The sequence below is a fragment of the Xylona heveae genome, assembly GCF_001619985.1.
Source record: "Xylona heveae TC161 unplaced genomic scaffold L228scaffold_2, whole genome shotgun sequence".
Classification (NCBI taxonomy): Eukaryota; Fungi; Ascomycota; class Xylonomycetes; order Xylonales; family Xylonaceae; genus Xylona; species Xylona heveae.
In genome coordinates, this window is record NW_017264194.1 from 1,026,987 (window position 1) to 1,045,458 (window position 18,472).

At 49.0% G+C, this 18,472-nt stretch overlaps 6 protein-coding genes and 1 non-coding gene across 7 annotated transcripts; 3 read left to right on the forward strand and 4 right to left on the reverse strand.

Moving 5' to 3' along the window:
• Positions 1-473: 473 nt before the first annotated feature.
• Positions 474-2,434, forward strand: L228DRAFT_208312 (DEAD-domain-containing protein; the record flags this gene model as incomplete). The annotated part of the gene is made up of 2 exons (XM_018329754.1): positions 474-859; positions 919-2,434. 2 exons carry the CDS (start codon positions 474-476, stop codon positions 2,432-2,434), a joined length of 1,902 nt encoding a protein of 633 aa, XP_018190709.1.
• Positions 2,435-3,747: 1,313 nt separating this feature from the next.
• Positions 3,748-6,357, reverse strand: L228DRAFT_265629 (hypothetical protein; the record flags this gene model as incomplete). Its single annotated transcript, XM_018334734.1, has 1 exon — positions 3,748-6,357. The coding sequence occupies one exon, from the start codon at positions 6,355-6,357 to the stop codon at positions 3,748-3,750; it is 2,610 nt and encodes an 869-aa protein (XP_018190710.1).
• A 2,637-nt stretch (positions 6,358-8,994) lies between these two features.
• On the reverse strand, positions 8,995-10,027 carry L228DRAFT_265630 (hypothetical protein; the record flags this gene model as incomplete). Its single annotated transcript, XM_018334735.1, has 2 exons — positions 8,995-9,608; positions 9,700-10,027. The coding sequence occupies 2 exons, from the start codon at positions 10,025-10,027 to the stop codon at positions 8,995-8,997; spliced, it is 942 nt and encodes a 313-aa protein (XP_018190711.1).
• Positions 10,028-10,939: 912 nt separating this feature from the next.
• L228DRAFT_t27 lies at positions 10,940-11,052 on the forward strand. Its single transcript has one exon. It is a non-coding gene; the product is annotated as a tRNA-Glu (tRNA).
• A 610-nt stretch (positions 11,053-11,662) lies between these two features.
• Positions 11,663-12,370, reverse strand: L228DRAFT_265631 (hypothetical protein; the record flags this gene model as incomplete). The annotated part of the gene is made up of 1 exon (XM_018334736.1): positions 11,663-12,370. One exon carries the CDS (start codon positions 12,368-12,370, stop codon positions 11,663-11,665), a length of 708 nt encoding a protein of 235 aa, XP_018190712.1.
• Positions 12,371-13,798: 1,428 nt separating this feature from the next.
• Positions 13,799-15,440, forward strand: L228DRAFT_265632 (hypothetical protein; the record flags this gene model as incomplete). Its single annotated transcript, XM_018334737.1, has 3 exons — positions 13,799-14,497; positions 14,550-14,981; positions 15,039-15,440. The coding sequence occupies 3 exons, from the start codon at positions 13,799-13,801 to the stop codon at positions 15,438-15,440; spliced, it is 1,533 nt and encodes a 510-aa protein (XP_018190713.1).
• A 415-nt stretch (positions 15,441-15,855) lies between these two features.
• L228DRAFT_227098 (amidase family protein) lies at positions 15,856-18,242 on the reverse strand (the record flags this gene model as incomplete). Its single annotated transcript, XM_018330439.1, has 1 exon — positions 15,856-18,242. The coding sequence occupies exon 1, from the start codon at positions 17,902-17,904 to the stop codon at positions 15,856-15,858; it is 2,049 nt and encodes a 682-aa protein (XP_018190714.1). The 5' UTR covers positions 17,905-18,242.
• Positions 18,243-18,472: the final 230 nt, after the last annotated feature.

The window sequence follows — 18,472 nt, forward strand, 5'->3', positions numbered from 1 at the left end:
TTTTTGCCGATCACCGACACTAACATCTTTCCGGACTAGCTTGCTTTCCCTCAAACTCGGAGGTTTCTTTCTCAGAAAAATCAGTTGGTCAACTTGGACACTTTATAAAATTAATCATATTCTTTTTGATGGATGACTAAAGTATATTTCTATTTGAATCATTAGATCAGAACTAATTTGATCTATAGTGTGTTGTTGACGTTTCGTTGACAGCATCCGCAAATCTAGCCACCGGCGCGAGTCCGATAGAGCCTAGCCTTGTCCAAAAGATTTCCCCAGATCCCGAAATTTTTCCATAAAAGGGGAGACGACCCATTCAAAGGAAAACACAGACAACTCTTCTACAGTGCGATTTTTTATCCGGATATCTCTGTCATAGATTTAATTTGACTGTATAATTGTCTTTTGTCTATGTTGTATATCTTCTTGCAGTAAATTTATCTAATCTCAGCGCGTTCATCCAAAGCGCAACAATGTTCGCCGCGCTCCGACACGGCTCAACGACCGCCACAAGAGCGTTATGGTCTAGATCAATTCTCTCACGAAATGCATCAAAGACAGCTCTGTATGCTGGGACACGAACATTTACTCAATCTTCGATTTCACCAACTTTCATTCATACCCATAATGCCGCGGCTCCAACACATCGAGGCCACCGGCATCAACCCGATGCGTCGGCCGTTTTGGAGGCCCGAAAGGAGCCAAAAGATGCGTCCCTCATCACTGAGTTTCAGCAGCTGGGAGATGATGGACTAGTACACGACAAGGTGGTTCGGACGATTACGCAAAACATGGGACTGTCAACCATGACAGAAGTCCAGAGTATGACACTGAGCGAGATCATCAAGGGCACAGACGTGTAAGGAGCGAACTATGGCATTGCAAAACGTGGATTGACTGGCTAACTTGTGCTTACAGTCTAGCTCAGGCCAGGACCGGTACTGGGAAGACGCTTGCTTTCCTCATTCCGACGCTTCAAAACATTATTGACCGAGACCCCCGCCTGGTCAACAAAGAAGCACTCCGAACGGCAAGAAGCACGGACATTAGAGCCTTGATCATCTCTCCTACGAGAGAACTAGCAGAACAAATTGCAGTGGAGGCCAAGAAGCTCACGCAGAACACTGGAGTCAGAGTGCAGACCGCTGTTGGCGGGTCGGCAAAACGACTTGGCTTGCAAGAGATTCACCGGAAAGGATGCCACATTCTCGTCGGCACTCCAGGCCGGTTGATTGACATCTTCTCCGATCGCGAAAATGGAATTGCCGCACCCAACCTCAGCGCACTGGTTCTTGACGAAGCAGACCGGCTTCTCGACCAAGGTTTCGCCGAAGACATTCAACAACTCCAAGAACTTCTCCCGGACACGCGCGACGTTGACCGCCAGACATTGCTCTTCTCTGCCACTGTTCCCAAGGGCGTCATGAGCATGGTTTCGAAGACGTTGAAACCCGATTACAAATTTGTCCAGACGGTCAAGGAGGGCGAGGAGCCGACCCACAACAGGGTACCGCAGAAGTTGATCCCTGTGCGTGGAATGGAAAACATGATTCCCAGTCTCGTCGAGCTATCCCTCCGAGAGATTGAAACCGCCAAAACCAACCCAGCAACGCAGCGGCCATTCAAAGCCATGGTCTTCTTCGAAAGCACCTCTGAGCTACAACTCGCCTACAAGGTCTTCCAACGGGTCCAGCGCTCCGCCGAGTACAAGAAGAAGTTTGGCCGCACCCAGCTTCTTGAGATCCACGCGCGCCTCTCACAGGGGCAGCGCACCAGGGCCGCAAACGATTTCAGACACGCCGAATCTGCAGTCCTGTTCACGACAAATGTCACCGCGCGGGGCATGGATTTCCCCAACGTGACCCACGTCATCCAAATGTTCCTCCCATCCCAGCGCGAGCAGTATATCCACCGCCTCGGCCGCACTGCGCGCGCCAACAGCGAAGGCGTGGGATACTTGATCGCTCCCGAGTTCCAAGTCGAAGAGGTTCCCAGCAAGCTGCACGGTCTCCCGCTCCAGCTTGACAATACTCTAGCCACGGCGGAGATCGACCTTGCCAACGAAACCATTGACGTGTCTGACGACAGTCTAGGTATACTCGACTCTGTCTCTCGCGCGTACAACAGATTCGACGATGAAGACTTTATCCAGACCCACCAGTCCATGGTCGGCGCCTTGTGGTGGAACCCCGATCGCCGCGGTCTCATTGAAGCCCTCCGAAGACTCGCCACCATTGGCTGGGGAATGGACACCCCGCCCACCGTGGACAAGAAGTTTCTCGACAGAATCACGGGCTCGTCTCGTCAGAGCAAAAAGTCTTTTGGAAGATCCTCGTCGGGTAGATCCCACCGGCCGGGCGTCAAGTTCCCTCATTCCCGCGGCAGGTCCGAGATGAACTCGCACGGCCGGGACAGGAGACAAAGAAGATTTTAATCAAATCTTTTTTTCTTGTCAAATCTTCTACAAGATTAATTTATTTTTTCCCCTCTGTCAATTTCGTTTCTCCCTGGTCAATCCCTTTTTCTTCCGTCACATCCATCAACCCCTTTTTCCACCTTTCCTTCCTTCCCTTCCCGTCCCAACCCGCCCCTTCAGTTGGCATTTCCCCCCTCCCCCCCTCCTCTCCTATCCACATCCCTTCCGACTTTCCCGCAGCATCTGTCCCTCGGACGATACTTTCAGACAGCACTTTTGTGTTGCACAATGACCCTTATTCTCTCTTGTACTATCTCTCTTGTACTATCTCTCTTGTACTATCTCTCTTGTACTATCTCTCTTGTACTATCTCTCTTGTATTATTATCCACCTTATCCACCATTATCCACCTCTAGATTTCTTCTCCCCCCTTTTTTCTTCTTTCCTCCCTTTAGTTTTCTTTTTCCATTTATTTATTCAATCGGGTTAATAGATGCTTGCGACTTGCTATTTTTTTTTTTTTCCCTCCTCTTCTCATGTCACCACTCTCCATTCCCAGCTTGGTTGTATAATTTTTCTCCTACCGTTTGAAAATCTGCATGTTCCGAAATCATCTCTCTCCTCATTCTTACGACTATATACTATAGTCATATTGTACTGTACTGTACTTTACTGTATTGTATAGTATAGTATAGTATAGTATAGTATTGTATTGTACTGTAATGTAACTGGGCGCACGCTAGTCTTTGGATCATTATGACTGGCACTGGCACTGGCACTTTCGGTATAGACTCATAGATTCTACTCTTACTCGGGATTTTACCAAAAATAAAATAAAAAAACAAAACCAAAAAAGTTCGATTGGATACAGTCATGAACTCACGAACTGACAAAATCACAAAGTCGCGAGGAGCGAATAACCAACACTCTCACGAAATGAGATTTAAAATCTTTTTGATATTTTTATATGTATTTGTGAGATATCAGTAATATAAAGAGACAGTAAGAAATAATATATGGAAAAAGATGGAAAGAATATATACATGCAGAAAAAGAGGGATTGAAGATGAATGAACTAGGGATCAAGAAATAAAATGAACAAAAGAGAAAAGGAGTAAGAAAATGTAACAAAAGAAAAGAAAAAGGTAACAAAAAAAAGAAAAAGGTTATAAAAGAAACGAAAGGAAAGGTAATGTAACAAAAGAAAAATCAATAAATAATAGAAGAAAAAGGAAGAAAAATCATAATCGTTACTCTGCCCAAGCCCAGCCGACTTTCCACGCCGACGTGCGCGCGGCGCGCGGCTGCTCTTCATGTATGGTGCCTAGTTCTCAGCTCGTCCAATCGAGGCCGACGCCTTGCATGTGGACGTCAATGTCGTCAATCATGTCCATGTCGAACGGGGCGGTATCTGCGCCTGCACCTGCACCTGCGCCAGTGCCTGCGCCAGTGCCAAAGCCGAGTCCCGTATCCAATCCGGTATGTAGTCCGGTGTCGAGTCCAGCTCCAAGGCCAAGGCCAAGGTCAAGGCCATGTCCGAGGTCATGAGCGTCAAGATCGAGGTCTAGGGTTGTGGGCCACGTGCTGTCTTGTTGTACGACTTGCACGTGTGGCGAGGGCGCGCTGGTGCCAAATACGTCGAGCGAAGTTGTTGGGCCTGGCGCCGCTAGGCCTCCGGCGGTGACTGCGATGGGGTGGAATGCTTCTTTTGCTGTAGTTCCTGCACCTGCTGCTGCTCGTCGACTGAAATCCCCGCCGCGGCCGCCGCCAATCCCCTTGGGTATCCCGTCGATGTTCATCCAGTCGGCTCGTTTCTGGATAGGAGGAGGAGGAGGAGGATGTCTGGATAAACCTCGGGTGAGGTTGCTGACACGGTGTGCCCCTCCACCGCCGCCCGTCCCGCCTCCGCCACCATATCCCTTTCCGTCATCCGCAATCAATCCGTGCGCCACCTTAAAGTGATAGAGCCATTCGGGGTGGTCGGCAGGGGTGGCGTTCCATTTGTCGTCATTCTCATATACGGTTATCCGAGCATGACTTTGGAGCATCTCATCCGTGATGGGGGCGCCCAATGCTTTTTGCCGCTCGACAAGTCGGCTCAGGGCAAGTTCTACTCTCTGGAAGCACGTCAAGTTGCTAGTGTCGACGGATTGGCTCTCCGAGTTTTCAATGTGTGGCGTCGACGTTCCGCTACTGTATTTCCCGGGCCGGTAAGACCCCTTCGCATTGGTTGATGCCGAGAATGGATCCAGCGAACGTGCTTCCTGGGCAATCATACAAGGAGGGACGGCGTTCTGAAGGAGCGCAAGCACCGCGGGTTCAAACCCCCACGTGCCTTTCCACTCGGCCATTTTGGCACCCGCTCGAAAGTGCGTTGCAAGGTGGTCTGTCCGGGCAGACCAGGTCGAGAAGGTCTGGTTGCAGAATCCGCATCGCGACTTGATGTCCAGCGTCGCGGCTTTCCAAGTGTCCATGCTCGGTAAGAGCTCGCAATCGTGCATCAGCCGAAGATGCTGCCGTAGGTGATCTTTCCGATAAAATGTTCGCTCGGACATGGATTTCTCCTCGCACGAGCGGTAGTTGTGAATGTCGAGATGTCCTTGGGGCGGGTTCAAGGCGTGGCAAAAAGTGCACGCCATGCCCTCGGGAGTGCTGACCAGGCCACCCTGTGGAGCACACACCCACTTTTCCACACTGAGATGGAGCGATTTCTCATGCCTTTGCCAGTCGTATTTGCTCTTGAAGGTATCGGTACAGAAGGTGCACTGGAAGGGCCGGTTCTCGCCCGGCTTGGGCGCTCCTTGAACGTTGGTGCGTCGACGTCGACGGCGGTCGACCTTTTCGACCTTGCCCCGAGAACCAAACGAATGCTGCGAGGTGTGGGAGAAGAGCGATCCAAAGGATAAATCAGACTCGCTCGAGCGGTGCGTGCGGGAGGTTTCCAAACTGCACAGCGACGGCGCCCGGAACATGGAGAAGCTGGATCCCGTGCTCGAGTCGCGGCTGTCGCCCCGGATGGACTCGGGTGGACGATCGGGGAGGGCGTTGGCGGCAAGGGCGTTGGCAATGGCCGACACCGAGGCGGGTTCGTTTTCAGGAGGCGAGTGCTTCCATCTTTCCAAGGGATTCATTTCCGAGTAGGATGGGTGACCGACATGGGCTGGCCCAGAGAAGTTGATGTCGATGGCCTCGCTGAGCGAGCTCATCGTGCTCGAGCTTCCAGAGTTGTTGGATGATGGCACCTTGCCCCGACGGCGCGCATTGGCGAGCCAGTTGGAGATTTGAGTCCGCTTGAGACCGGTCAAGCGCTTGAGCTCGTCCTTTTCCAGGTCTGACGGATATGGCCGGTCACGATGTTCGGCCAACCAGTCTTTCAAGATGCGCACAGCGTGTCGCGAGAACCGGGCTCCCGATCTGCGAGATTGGCCGTCGGTATTCTCGACCGGGCTATCTGGGACGGGACCTTGAAAGGATCGGAGGGCTCGGAGGCCGGTCGCTTGGCCCTCGGTCTCACAGCTGTCTTCTGCCACTCCGTGAAGCGTATCGATGAAGCCACTAGGTCGGTGGTGATGCTGGTTGGCTAAGCTGCACTGACGGAAAAGGCTTTGGCAAGAAGAGCATTCCTTGCGACCCTCGAGGGTGACAAAGCACTCGAGTTTTCTCGACGAGCAGTAGTCACAAGGTTCGTCGGGCTTGTAATATCGGGGGATCCACGATGAGAAATCATCGAATCCCGGAGCACCATCACCAGAAAAGTCGGGTGCTGTCGTGTCTATGCCCAATTGATCTTCGCCGAGGTCCGGCAGCAGGAAGTGATGACAAAGACAGTCATGTCCAGGATGAGACGGGCAGTCAAAGTTGTGAGAAGCTTGGTTCAAGTCCCGCGCAGTGTCGGCGACATTCTGGGCACCCGAAGCTTGATCAAAATCAAAAAAGTTCATAGAACAGGTACATGCCACGGCGGTGTTGGAACACGTCGCACAAATAGCATTGGCGAGCAGATCGTCTTGTGACGACAAACACATGACTTGCTTCAAGCCAGGATGATCGTGACGATGTGAATAGGTTGGAGAAAGATATCGAAGGGAGAATCAGAGTAAAAATCAGAAAGGAGCAATTAATTCTTTCTTCTCTCTATCGTTTGTGTCTTGCTTGTTCTTTCTGGGACTATCGCACGGATGAAGAGCCAGAGAACTGATTCGTAAACAGAGGTGGGAAGTTAAAGGTGTGGAAAGAGGACGAAGAAGATAATGATGATGGACGAAGAATGGAAATGAAAGAAACAGTAGAAAAGATTAGCGGCACAAGGAACAGATGAAACCCCAGATCTTAAGAGAAAGAAAAAAGCAAGTTCAAGCTAAAGCATTAAGGCATTGGGATGGGAAAAAAGGAAGAGGGCGGTGGAGTAAGAGATGACTCCTCCAGATGGTATTTCCGCACTCTGAGGTGTGTTCCGGGAATTTCTCAGCCTCTAGAACACCATGATGCTTGGCGCCCGCAGCGCGTGGAGTAAAGAAGGACGACACGCGGGCAGTTGTCAATTCCCACGCCCTTTGGTGACCAAACGGGTATAGAGCCCTTGTCAATCCTAAGGGTCAGCAGCAGCTAAAACCGTCTGGCGGTGGAGACGCCGTCTGACCATCCTGGTCGGCTTTTTACCTTAACTTGCCCATCCCTGCTGACGACACATCCCACTTACTGTGCCACCAGCGTATAGCATAGAGTTAGGTAGTCTGCAATAGAGACTCCTATGGGAAATCGAACAGAGATACCATCTGGTACAGGACAATATATATTGCTCAGCTACGGGAATCATCCCATTTAGCCGAAATACAGTACCCGGAAAGATAAACTCATGTGTTCGGTAAGTTTTCGCTAAATCCATGTAGTCGGCTATAAATAAGGTAAAGACGGGAAAAGAGACACACAAAACACCCACACCCAGCGGGAGAAGGGGGGCGTCATGGCAGGGACCACGATCAGTGATTGGCAATAAGATTCTATCTTATCGTAGTAGCTCCGTTCCAGTCATAGAGTACCAGTCAGGGAGAAAGAAAAAAGAAAGAGTAGAATAATGCCGGAGATGCAACGGAGGGATTCCCACCACTGTGGAGACGTGTAAATCACTGTTCCCTTCATCTTAGGGAAGAGAAAGGCCAATCGGGATCTCGGCACAGGGTTTCCACACACAAACCCTTTCCCATCCGTCTGCAGGCATTCTTAGCATCCTTGCTCCGGCATTGCCGTTGTACCAATGGGGAATAGCCTCTCCAATTAACTGCTCTAAATGGCATGGTTCCACGGTCCATCAAAAGCTTTAGGGTGTTGGTCCGAGTGTGCGATTTCTACCAACGATCCCTATTCCTCCCGTTTACGAACCTCCAGTCATAATTGACCTGAATTGAATCCAAGGTGTCCCTGGTGTGCGATATCGCACTCTTGATTAGACTACACTGTAGAAACCCCCCCCCCTCTCCCCACCCAAAGAAGGAGAAAGAGGCCCGATGTTTTCCCACAAGCCCCACGCAAAAGAAAAATTCACTTATGGAGAGAGCAATGACCTTTTTCTGCGCTTTCTAGAATGCCCTTCTCCAAAATGCCATTTTCGTTAGACTCAATATCTCCCGATGATAGCCGCAGTACACAATTGTGTCATACGGTCAATTAGCTCAAGTAGCGTATAGCTATGCTACCTGTACGTAATTTAGTAAAAACTTCACTGGATTATTAGATATTCTATTGTTCAGTAGCTATCTTCTCTCCCTTCTTCCACAAGTCTTGTAAACACGTGAAAAGCAACAGTGGTCTGTTGAGAGGTCATCATGCTTAATGATCCTCCTATATTGCTGCGTTAGACCTATCGTATCCACGGCATGGTTTAAACATGCTCGGCCCCATATTCTTCCCATTTTTCCACCGAGATTCTAGCCGATACCCTGGCCCGGCATTTGATGATCCTGGCTGCTTTCTCTTCCAATGGACTCCACCGCAAAACCAAGCAACACAGCCTTGTAAGGGGTCAAGTGGAATGGCCAAGGCGGAAATCGGCAGACAGAACATGTAGATGCGCGTCTCCATTCTACTCCTGTAGTGCCTTGCGCCTTCATCATGGTTGGCGGAGAAAATCGGATGGGCAAATGGACGGTAACGCCCCGTATGATCCGTGCAACCCCGGTCCAATATTGAATCATATCTTGCGCCTCCCTCAACAATCGAATCATCAATTTGTTGACAGCTATCAATTACAGACAATATTGTCAAATATTGCATTCGTCTAATCTATTTGCCAAGTTACTGTTGCGTAAAAATCGTATGCGTCGTGACTGCCAAGGTGCCCACCCAGATAACCCAATTCTAAAGAGAAGCAGACTAGAAAACTCCATCCGTAATATGCAAACATGAAAAAGACATGACAAGTCCACGGCCAAGCCATATAGTCTTATCCACATGGTAAAAAAAAAAAAAGACTGACCTATCCCCTTGCAGTGGATCTGCAGTGGATTCTTGGTGAAGGTATGGTCGTGGAGAGGTTGACAAGGCCAATCACAATGCGAACCTGAGCCGAGATTTTTCCGACTCTAGTCCTGCATCCGAATACCGTTCTTCCTGGCGCCTAGGATCACCATGCCTTCGCCGACACCTTCATAGATGCCTCCAGCGATGCTCTGCACCCACCACGATGCCAAGTCGTTGATGACTTGACCAACTCTACCATCTCCCATCTTGGAGACCGCACCACCAAACTCCACGCCTCGTCGGCCTATGCTGTCCACCGTGTCGAGACTGGTATGCAATAGTCTCTCCGAGATGTGATTATTTCGTTCGTAGAGATATGCATTCTTGACGAACAATTTTATATACGGAAGGACAAACTGGAAAATGATAAAGATTTGAATGATACCTGTGGCCAGAACACGATGCAAGACGCTGGGTTCCCTCGCAGGAAGCGCCGCACCGCCTCGTGCTGGCACCAGTTGCTTGTCGCCATTATCGGAGATCAGGCCAGTGATTTCCTCTGGGATCGATGAACGAATGCTCGCTTTCTCTTCCAGGCTCAAATCAGCCGGTAGTCCCCGTATCAGGTACGTCAGCGAGTGGATATAGAGCTGACGACCAAAAGAGGCTGTGCGTCCGTCAATATCGGGATTTGGCCGCGATGATTCTTCGACGGCCAGAGTCAGAAGATTGACCCCTAATAAATGCATCATCAGCCCTCAGCCCACAATAATTTACTTCATACTGCCAAGTGAATATCTTGAGAATATATATATATAAATACATACCTTGATTAGCAAACTTCCAATCAATGCCCGTCTTAGTCTCAGAGGGCGGCGGTGGGGTAAGTGTGGCTTCATCATCTGAAGTATCTTCGACCAGATAATCGACGTCGGCCATGGACGCCTTGACGGCATCATACGACGGCGGTGGTGTTCGTGAGCGGCTGATACGCCATGAGTAGCGACCCCGTACTGAACCTCGAAGTGACGGCAGGCGAGAGATGCGAGTCTGTACTATCGAGGGGAGCATCGAATATAAGAGCGATAATGGCGGGGTATCGATCATATCAACCGTTGCCGGCCGGCTGCTGGACGAGATGCATGTTCCGCTCATGGTTTGAAATTACGTCTCAATGAGTCCGATGCAAGCATGGAGAAAACAACCCTGCCCATTCGGACCTTCAATGCCGCGAAAAAAAAAATTCAGCGTCGTGACGATGATGATGATGGTGATGAGTATGCGGAGAAAAACTGAAATGGAAGTGCGGCAGCGGATGATAAGATGGGCATTTTTCTGTTGAGAGTGACTTTTCACATGCCAGTTGCTTTGCTGCTGCATATGACGCGCGATGTTGAATCTGGCCTAATCCGCCCCCTCGTCAAGCGCCGCTTCCGATCAATTGCCCGCCCCCAAATAGATTGGTCGGATGGTCGTAGATCCCGCTCAAAAGTTACTCTCTAATGAAGCGATATCTCCCCTTTGTCAACCACTTGACGTTTGCACCTTGTAGCACGAGGCCAGTCAAATCTGCCTTGTGGGGGGGGGTCCATCTTTTCACCTTCCTGGGTTGGTACCAATGTTATAAAAGAAACAGAACTCCTAACGCATATATTGCACATGATCTTTCTGGAATGTAACCTATCTAAGCAGCTATAGTTTCCTTTCCCTCAAAATTTCATATTTTAATCCTGCATATAACAGCCCAGAAAAAACCCACTGTTAACTTTTTTTCTGCTAATAATTAATTCAAGTGACACAAAAAAAGAAAAATAAGCGCAACCGATGCTAACCCAGGCAACAAACATAGCAAGCATGTGGAATGTGGACTGATTGTACAGTGTGTGAACCAAATCGGGATGCAACCAATTGTTCCTGGTGTCAAGGCAACGTGCTGCATGCATACCGGTTGTTGAACGGGCAGGTCGTGGGGGGCGTTTGTTCCAGAACCAGTCAATATAACAATCCCTGTAGACTAGTCCAATTAGGTTCACAGTTGGTTTAAGAATCCGACTCTTCAACAATCTCTCCGTGATGGTGTAGCGGTAACATCGGTCGCTCTCAAGCGATGACCTCAGGCTTAGCCTGATGTGCAAAACTCGTGTCCCGACCAGCCCGGGGTTCGACTCCCCGTCACGGAAATTTCTTTTTTGCTCGTTGTTGTTGTTGTTGTTCTCTTTTTGGTGTTGGTATCTAGTTGCCTAGGGCTGATAACATTAATCTACTTGAGTCGCCTTGGATTGTACTTTTGTTTTTGCAATATGGTTCAATGGAGTTGTTGGTACTTTGAATTGGTTGATATGGATTGCCTACTCAATCTCTGCAAAGCAGAGGCTGGATCCAGATAAAAACGAGTCAAGAGGGTATTTGATATGAAAAAAATATCTTCAGAAGAAATCAGGGCAAATAAATTGCAACAAGCAAAAAGAAAAAGAGGAGCACAAGAAAGAGAAACAGAACGGCGACCATAAAAAGCCATTAATCCCCGCCGTCGTTTCTTGTCGACATCATGATAGAAGAATGTGTCGCCTGATATTTCCCCAGCAAACGCCACGATAAATATAATTCTCGACCATCGAAGAGGGCTATAATGTCAACGTAACCAATTTGGACCGTAAGTCTCATATACATATTCCACTCTCTTTTCGAAATTTGATTCATGCATTCACACGATCGTAACCGCCGTAAAGACAAAAGGTACCGAATAGCCATTCAATTCATCTCTCGTTCAAGATTGTTGGAAGATGCTTTTTACCGCCGAGATCGCCTAGGAGGGTACATTGGCTCCACAGGATAATTTCCTCCGGCATAGAGATCGGCATCTACCGGTCTGAATCCAGATTCTCTATGCCTGCGACTTCTCCGCGGCGTAGGACTGTAGTCGCTATGCTCTTCAATAACCTCGACGAAATCGTCTTGTGGCGGTGGAGGAGGAGGTGGAGGGTGAGGAGCACGTTCTTCGACAATGATCTGCGACGGCGGCGGTTGCGGTTGTCGTTCTTCGACAATGACTCGTTCCCGATCGACCCGTCTTGGCTGTCTTCTGGACTGTTTAATCTCAATCGTCTCTGGACGTCGGCGCGACTTTCGCGGTCGGACCTCTTCAATATCCGTAACGGTAATGGAGGTGCTGCGGTTGTTGAACAGCATGATTAGAAGCCAGACGATGAGGAGAAAGCCCGCGACGGAGCCGAGCACGATGCCGGCGACGACACCCGGCGAGGGACCCGAATTGTTGTTCTGATATGTCGCTGGAATGATGCCATTGTTGTTGTTATTATTGCTGCTTTGTCGCCGCGTGAGGAGATTCGATTCCTTCAGGTCATTGTGATTTGCTGCGAGCGGCTGAGCTGTATTTATTGAAGAGCCGGTGCGCCGAATTCGCCGCATATCAGATATCAGCTCTCGAAATGGCGCTAGACTTTGAGCACCCTGGCCAAAGGACCGTAGAGGTCCCATGTTTGCACCCGCGGCGAAAGTGGTAATGATGTTCAGGCGCTGCGGATGATGAAGCGGAACGATGAACTCCAGGCGATCAATGTGAGGTAGATGTTTGGGCCCTGAGAGTATCCACTGACTTCAATGCCCTCAGAAGAATAGAAATGCGTTTGCTTCTGCAGGAATGACTGCGACACAATCAGGGTCGTTGAGATTGGACGCGTGGCTCGTGATTATGGCGATAATGCTATCTGTGTAGTACCGAGTATGTTTCAAACGAGTGACATAATAGAGGTTGAGCGCAATCACAACAGTCGTCGGATGTTCCTCTGTTTCACAAATTGATCCAGTTGAAAGATCACGAGGGGAGAAGCATCATAATCATGTTCAAATGTGAATGGTAAAAGTGCCAAGGAAGATGAGAAGGTAAAGATGCAGCTTGCAGAAGAAAGAGTCGTCTTCCCTTACTGCCGCATGGCGACCAGGTAGAAGTTGCAGTGAACGGCGTCATTTGGGGGTTCTCGTCAGACACGGGAAATCAACGGGTCGGTAGGGATGTCGCAATGCGAGTGGCTGGGGAAGAGGAGACAAGGATAGAGAACGACTGGGATTATTGCAAGGCAAAAGCGGGTGTTGGACAGAAATGGGGGAGGCTGAGGTGGATCGCGGAAACCGAAACTCTTCACGTTATAAAGTCTTCTTCTCATTGGACGGGTTTGCGTCCGATTACAAAGGAAGGTGAAGAGTACAAATTGTGGCTGATATTGCTTGTCACAACTCATAGTTAGCTCCTCGATAACGGATTGATGAATTACAGCAGTTAAAACGATTTATCTTGTTTGCATATTTAAATCGAATCGAATGGTTGTTTATTTCCCTCGTCCCTTGTCTTTCGGGCACTTTTTCCGTTTCGGCAAAGTCAGTTGCGCCATCTCCCTTTTCCCGCTCTTGATCTGGGGTAGATTATTGTGCAGGTTATGCATTAAATTGTGCTAAATTATGAACCACACGAAATGACGGCTTTTTGCTTGCTTTTGTTGGCTGTTAAGGGCTGCTTTTACTGATGGGCGGTCTAGGCAAAATATAATTTTCAACCATGTATACACAGGCATTCTGGATTAAATAATATTCAATAAGTCTTAGAGCATTAGTTTCACTCATTGGATTTATGTTACCTCCAAAGTTGGTTCCTTAATAAGCGATTCCGGAGGATCTTCAGCACCACGAAGCGCCCATATCACACTGAGATTTGTACCATCTTCAAGCAATGGTTCACAAAAGTCTTACCCTTTGACATTGTCCTGTATACGGGAGGGGACGGTGGCACGGTAATAAGAGCCAATCAATCAGCTATTGAAAACTTTGGTCGTTTAATAATCAACGAACTCTTCGGCGTATAAATTGCACTCCGTTCAAGACGAAGCGCAGTCGTGCAAGCGGACCTCATTTATGAGCCGTAGCAGTACTGGCTGCTGGACCTGCAAGCTCCGTCATCGTAGATGTGACCAATTGCGGCCGGCTTGTAGAGAATGCAGCGAACGACACATTAGCTGTCACGGCTATGGTCCAAAGCCTGCCTGGATCAACAATAAATCTTTGCTTAATGCCGAACTTTCCCGGATCAAACACGCCGTCAAGGAAAATTTCCGTCAGAACAGTCGAAGACGTGCAGCTAGGACCAATGAATCATCAAATGACCAGGAAACTCATCGCGATGGGTCGTTTCCAACCAATTCGGATGCAACAGAGGCCTCAAAGGCATGTTCCGACTCAGCCGCAGTGTCTCCAGCTCAACAGCTTACTTTTCAGGAATCACAGCTTCTGATCCATTATCTTGACTACATCTTCCCTCTACAATTCCCTTACTACGTTGATAATCCCGAGGTTGGAGGTCGAGGCTGGCTTTTTTGGTTTCTTATGAAAAGCGACCCCCTACACCAGGCCATACTTACTCTCTCTGCACTACATCGATACACGAGATTTGCCAGGAGGGCCGGTGACACAGAGCAAGAGCTTATAGAATACCATACTAAAGCCTTACAAGGCCTTCGCCAAGCATTGTGTCAACACGAAATTGGTGATTTGGCTACAAGCAGCGAGCAGCTGATCGAATTCCTTGCATGTGGTTCAGCTCTCATTAGTTTTGAAGTAGGTTCATGGCCAAAGATTACATGTCTAAACCTTGACTGATGCCGTCCAGGTTTTTCAAGGGGGAACAATGAATTGGCAGCCACACCTCGATGCGCTCAGCTCCGTCGTCAACGGAATGACCCATGTTTCAAACCATCTTTCATCGAGAGCGCAAAGTAGACCACCTTTTACGGCTTCGCCTGGAACCGAGGACATGGAGCATGCACAACGATTTCTGGTGGCCAATTTACTATGGTTTGATCTCCTCGCGTCCACTTCTAGTGGGACAGCCCCAAAAATTGCCTACAAGCTATGGCTGGACGAAAGGAACATAGATCTGTCTCAACTCATGGGCTGCTATAACTGGGTCATGACTGCAATTGGAGATATTGCCAGTATCAAATCACGAGGAGCATCCGAAAATTCCACGGCCGTCGTTGAAGCTTTCGAGATCAAAGACCGTCTAGAAGCTGGGCTTCGTGACCTAGATCTAGTTGCACAGGTGCGCCAATGCCGCTTCAAGACAGAATAGATAACTGCTGACGAGACGCACTTGAAGGTACCAATGCCCATCGCAGTGCCGATATCACGAGTTTTTGCCTGTTCGGCAATGGTCGAGCTTTATACAACCTGTCCACCTCTTGTCTACACTGCTTCGGCAATGCAGGATGCTGTGGCCAATGTCATTGAAGCGATTCGACTTTTCCCGGAGAACACATCTTTGCGAGGCTTGACCTGGCCGGTTTGTGTAGCAGGATCTATGGCAGAGGGGGATCAGCAACAATACTTTGAGACAGTGATGCAGAAGATGTTGGGTGGCTCGGGGATTGGTTTCACCAACTGCGATACCGTCTCTCAAATTGTAAAACGATGCTGGCACTATAGAAGAAACCATCCTGGGCAATCCTGGAACTGGAATGATTCGATGGGAGCTATGGGCATCTGTGCTCTCCTTGTCTAGAGAAAGGACGAATTGATAGATCGGGGCACCCACATATACCAACTTGCTATCTTTCCGCTCTGCATTTCCGCACAAGGATGCTAAATTCTCTTAGTACTCTTAGCTTCCGATGCTGTCAATGACTTTGCCCACTTGAACTAGAGTAGAGTAGCTACTCATTCTTTTGGTTAGTATTCCTCCAATATTTCTCTTGGGAAGCTGTTTTATCCATCTGCTTTCAACAACACTGCTACAGAACGTGCTAATGGCCTTGTAGTGATTTGGAATATGTACCTAGAAAGGCAACAGCACTTGGATGTTTGGCATAAAAGTTTCTCATCTCAGTCAAATGAAATGAATATAACATTGAAATCGTTACGGCAATACACTTTGGGAAAACCAGCCTTTCTACAGCAATTTCATCATATTATTTCTTCTATTCTATCATCAGCATTTGGGCATCACACCGACCGTTAGAGGCCTTGGCAACGATGACTAGCAGGAAGTGATCCTTTGGCACAGGTGCCAATGTAGGGTATTTGTCATTTCTCTTGGGCCTGCATAGACAGTCGCTAAACGACCACGTCTCGCCCTCCAAAGAGAGAGCCGTCGGCAGACTCCCGTCCACAAATGCCTCAATGGAGTCAATGCTGATTGATCTATGGGTTACAGTCAAGGTGCCACGAACAGAAACATGACGAATCTCATTTTTGATGTCGTGCTCCTTCTCCCAGACAGCGGATTTGATTTTCAAGACCGGTTTCTGGCTTGTCAATGTCCTTTCGGTTAGGGGGATGTGGTCGGTAGCGATTTCTGGGGCCAGGTGAGGAGCGGTCCGTCGCTGCGACCCTGCTTCATACGCAAAGGCATATTTAAGCAAGTCCTGATCGGTCCAGCCCTTGGTGACAAAAGTAATACCGACAGGCATTTGTTTGTCCTTCATTTCACCCATTGGAACGGTAATGCAAGGCACTCCCAGGTGTTTGAGTGCTCGACCTCCATTCGCGTATTTGACGCCGTCCTGGAGTGCATGGCGCATGGATTCGATATTCTCATCGGCATCGGCAAAAGATACATCACCGTTGGTCGGAAATGCCAGCAGGTCGTACCCGTGCTTATCCATCCAATCTTCGAACAAACTCTTCCTCATGTTCTCGAGAGCCTTGATCGACGGCTCACAACCAGGCAACATGTAGATGGATGAGTCTCGGTCCCGAACCAAATCGATCATTTCGCCATATCGGACCTGATTCTGAGCTTCAGAGTGGGCGGAAGGATCGTCCAGTGGCGCAATGTGCGGATGGATTTTTAACGGGTCAGCGGATGCGAGATTTGGATACTTTTGGTCACTATTGGTACGGAGAAAATCGTCCCAAGCCATGGCAATCAAATTGCATCGTTCAATGTTCGCCCATTCGACGGAGAGACCGGGAACATTGGTACCTTGACCGGGAAAATCCTTTGAGGTATACTGCTCAAAAAGAGGGAAATCGGTTTCAACAAGAGTCGCCCCAAGCGCCTCCAAATCTTGTCGTGCTTGATCGAATAGCTCACGCACAGCTTGGCTGCAATAGGTGGGCGGTTTTGATCCTTCAATTCCAAGGAAGCATTTTGGCACGGCTATCCTTTTCCCCCTAAGTGCACTCTGGTTTTCAAGGCTATGAAAATCGACTGGACGGACCTCAGAGGCTAGCGGAATGGGGATGAATGTTTGGTTCCTCCAGAAATCAATACCTTGTGTGGCCTTGGCGTCGTCTGCAACAATGATATTGAGGACATCTAGGAGATCTGCGACTGTCCGCGTGTGGGGCACGATCACATCGCAGGTCGGATATAAAGGCCACTGACCACGGTTTGGGATCACTCCGCGAGACGGAGAGTATCCGACCAAGGCATTATTGGAGGCCGGAGCACGCCCAGATGTTACAGTCTCACCTGCAATTCCAAAAGCAGCAAACGCAGACGTCGTTGAAGTACCACAGCCGGTGGATGAGCCCGATGCGTACGCAGTGGTTGAGTAGACAGTACTGTAGGGGCTTTCAGCTCGGCCGTATAGTCCCCGCTGGCAGCCACCATCCGCCATGGGAGGCATATTAGTTTTGCCGAGTACTATAGCTCCAGCGTCCCGAAGGTGCTCAATGATAGCTGCATCGTCGGAGGCGATGAGATCGGCGAAAGCTGGTGACCCGGCCGCGACAGTCATGCCCTTGACTTTGAAGCTGTCCTTTACCGTAAAAGGGATTCCCTCCAGCGGCCTTAGGGGATGTCCAGATGCTCGATAATCGTCGGAGGCTTGCGCCTCAGCGAATAAGTTGGGATTCAGTACAACAACCGAGTTCAAGCAGGGACCACGCATGTCGAATTGACCAATTCGATGCATGTAGCGAGCGACCAGCTCTACACTCGTCAAGCTCCCAGAGTTGAGTGCCTCTCTGAGGTCGGCAATTCCTGCTTGCGTGAGGTTCAAAGTTTTAGACCTGGACATGGTTTTGTTCCCCTCAAAGTTTGTGTTGAAGATGCTCTTTCCGTCTTGATAGTTGTGATGCTAGGCCGTGGTTTCGGTTTGAGAGGATTGGCCGAAAAGGAAGAAAAATATCACCAGATTCTTTGGAGGAGGACATGATGTCGAGATTTGTTCTTCATTTTATATTTCGTGTTTTGCACAAGTTCTTTGTCGCCATATATTCCGAACATGCATGGAATGCTTTGGGCTCAGTAGTCCACCCCTTCATCTCGCACCGACTAGCTTGATACCCTGCAAAGATGATGGAATAAGTTACAATTTTTTTTCTGCAACCTGTTTCAGGGGCTGTCACAAGGGAAGGAAAGTCGTAGCGCTAGTGTTGCCCAAAAAGATGAGATAGACCATGACGAGTATCAATCATGTAAGTGCTTTTGGGGGCATATAGGGATTCGACGATATTTTATGGAACAAAATTATTGTTGACTACAGTTTCAAGTCACTCTTCTCGTGTCACTTAATCGGATGGGCCCGGACTCAAATGAAAATAACCAGAGAATATCTAGATCCTCATTACAAGGAAGCTGTTTCG